Source organism: Cucurbita moschata, unplaced genomic scaffold (genome assembly GCF_002738365.1).
Source record: "Cucurbita moschata cultivar Rifu unplaced genomic scaffold, Cmos_1.0 Cmo_Scf00003, whole genome shotgun sequence".
NCBI classification, from domain to species: Eukaryota; Viridiplantae; Streptophyta; class Magnoliopsida; order Cucurbitales; family Cucurbitaceae; genus Cucurbita; species Cucurbita moschata.
The window spans coordinates 4,875,207-4,876,975 of NW_019268519.1; the positions used below are offsets into that span (position 1 = coordinate 4,875,207).

The 1,769-nt window shown below is 32.3% G+C and overlaps 1 protein-coding gene across 4 annotated transcripts in view; it reads right to left on the reverse strand.

Annotated features, from left to right (window-relative positions):
* Positions 1–525, reverse strand: part of LOC111433388 — a 7,943-nt gene extending 7,418 nt beyond the window's left edge. For all 4 annotated transcript variants that reach the window (XR_002708790.1, XR_002708789.1, XM_023070442.1 and 1 more), the window contains exon 1: positions 238–525. Coding sequence is in view for 1 of the 4 variants with exons in the window: in XM_023070442.1 (XP_022926210.1) it covers positions 238–280 (43 nt within the window). In the remaining 3 variants the exon portion in view is untranslated. The remainder of the gene's footprint in view (positions 1–237) is intronic.
* Positions 526–1,769: the final 1,244 nt, after the last annotated feature.

Below are 1,769 nucleotides of genomic sequence, written 5' to 3' on the forward strand. Positions count from 1 at the left end.
AAAAAAAAAAAAAAAAAAAAAAAAAAAAAAAAAAAAAAAAAAAAAAAAAAAAAAAAAAAAAAACACACGCAAAAACCAATCTCTCTCAAAAGGAAAAATCAAGATCTCACCAATCCAGAAGTTATCATAGCAGAATTCCACAAAACCCCAGATGGAGTAACACAAGAAGAACAAGAAAAATTCAAAACAAGTAAAAGAAATCAACCAGTGGTCAAACAAGATGCAGAAGGAGCATACCAATAGGAACGATTCGATCCTGGTCCTCGTCGGGGCGATCCATAAAGACAGAGATCCTGAAACAAGGCGATTGGGAAGGGAAAATTGAAGTGAAGGAGAAAATCAAACGGGAAAATTTGAGAGGGATTTTGGGATTTGAATGGAAGAGAATAAAAAGGGTTTAGGTTTTTACGAGGCAATGATTTTTGGGGAAATCAAAAAATTAAAAAGAAAAAGAAAAGAAAAAACTCAGAATTTAATTGAAGAATTGAAGCCAAATCTTGGGCGTCTATGGCGGTTTGTTCTTTAAAAACCATTGCTGGCTGAGGCCCAAAAGTAATCCCCATGCCCAAACACCGTACCCTATCATTTTATTTTTATTTTTATTTTTATATTCATATTCTCCTCAATATTTTAAATTACATAAATATCTAATTACCATAATAACTCATATCTATTCTTTAAAATAATAAATAAATAAATATATAATTCAATTCTCATTAAATAAAAATAATTATATCCATCTCTTCCAAATTAACAATATTTTTTTTTTTTACTTATTTTAATTTTTTTCAAGATATATATTTATATATTATTGTGAGTGAGTCCACGTTGATTAATTCAGTGGAAGATCATAGGTTTATAAGCGAGTAATACTATCTCCATTGGTATGAGGTCTTTTGGGAGCTCAAAGCAAATCCACGAGAGCTTATGCTCAAAGTGGACAATATCATATCACTGTGGAGATCCGTGATTCCTAACATGGTTATTAGAGTCATGTCCTAAACTTAGTCGTGTCAATAGAGAATCCTCAAAGATGTAGTAAAAAATGACTAAAGTGTCGAACAAATAGTGTATTTTGTTCCAGGGCTCCAGAGGAAGGAGTCGAACCTCGATTAAAGGGTAAGGTGATAAGTAGGGTGATAAAGTGACTAAAGTGTCGAACAAATTGTGTACTTTATTCGAGAGTTTATTAATATTAAAAAAATTATAATCGTTATTAAAAAAATAAATAGTTAAATCATATATTATTAACCAATAAGTCAATGTATTATAACTTATTCCTCAATCAATATACAATGCAACAAAAATAAATAAATGCATACATACATACAAGTTTCCCCATGAGTAAAATTATTGATAAACATTAATTGAAAGCATACAAGATAGAGTACTATGGCGCACATGAGTACGTGTGATGTCACTATTATCCCATGTCGGGTACCTATTGATACCCTCTATATATATATATATAGCTTGAAACAAAAGGATTTGAACATCTCGAGTTGACTTCCCCTCAAAGTTTAAAATGCGGAAGATTTCCATTCCCTTATAAGAAATGTTTCGCTCCCATCTCCAACCAAAATTTCGTTCTCGCTGGTACACGGCCCGATGACCGACTCTAATACTATTTGTAATAGCCCAAGCCCACCGCTAGCCGCAGATATTGTCCTCTTTGGACTTTTCCTTCTGAGTTTCCCCTCAAGGTTTTAAAACGTGTCTCTTAGGGAGGGTTTTTACTCCTTTATTGACCATTAAGTATTCCGACAAAT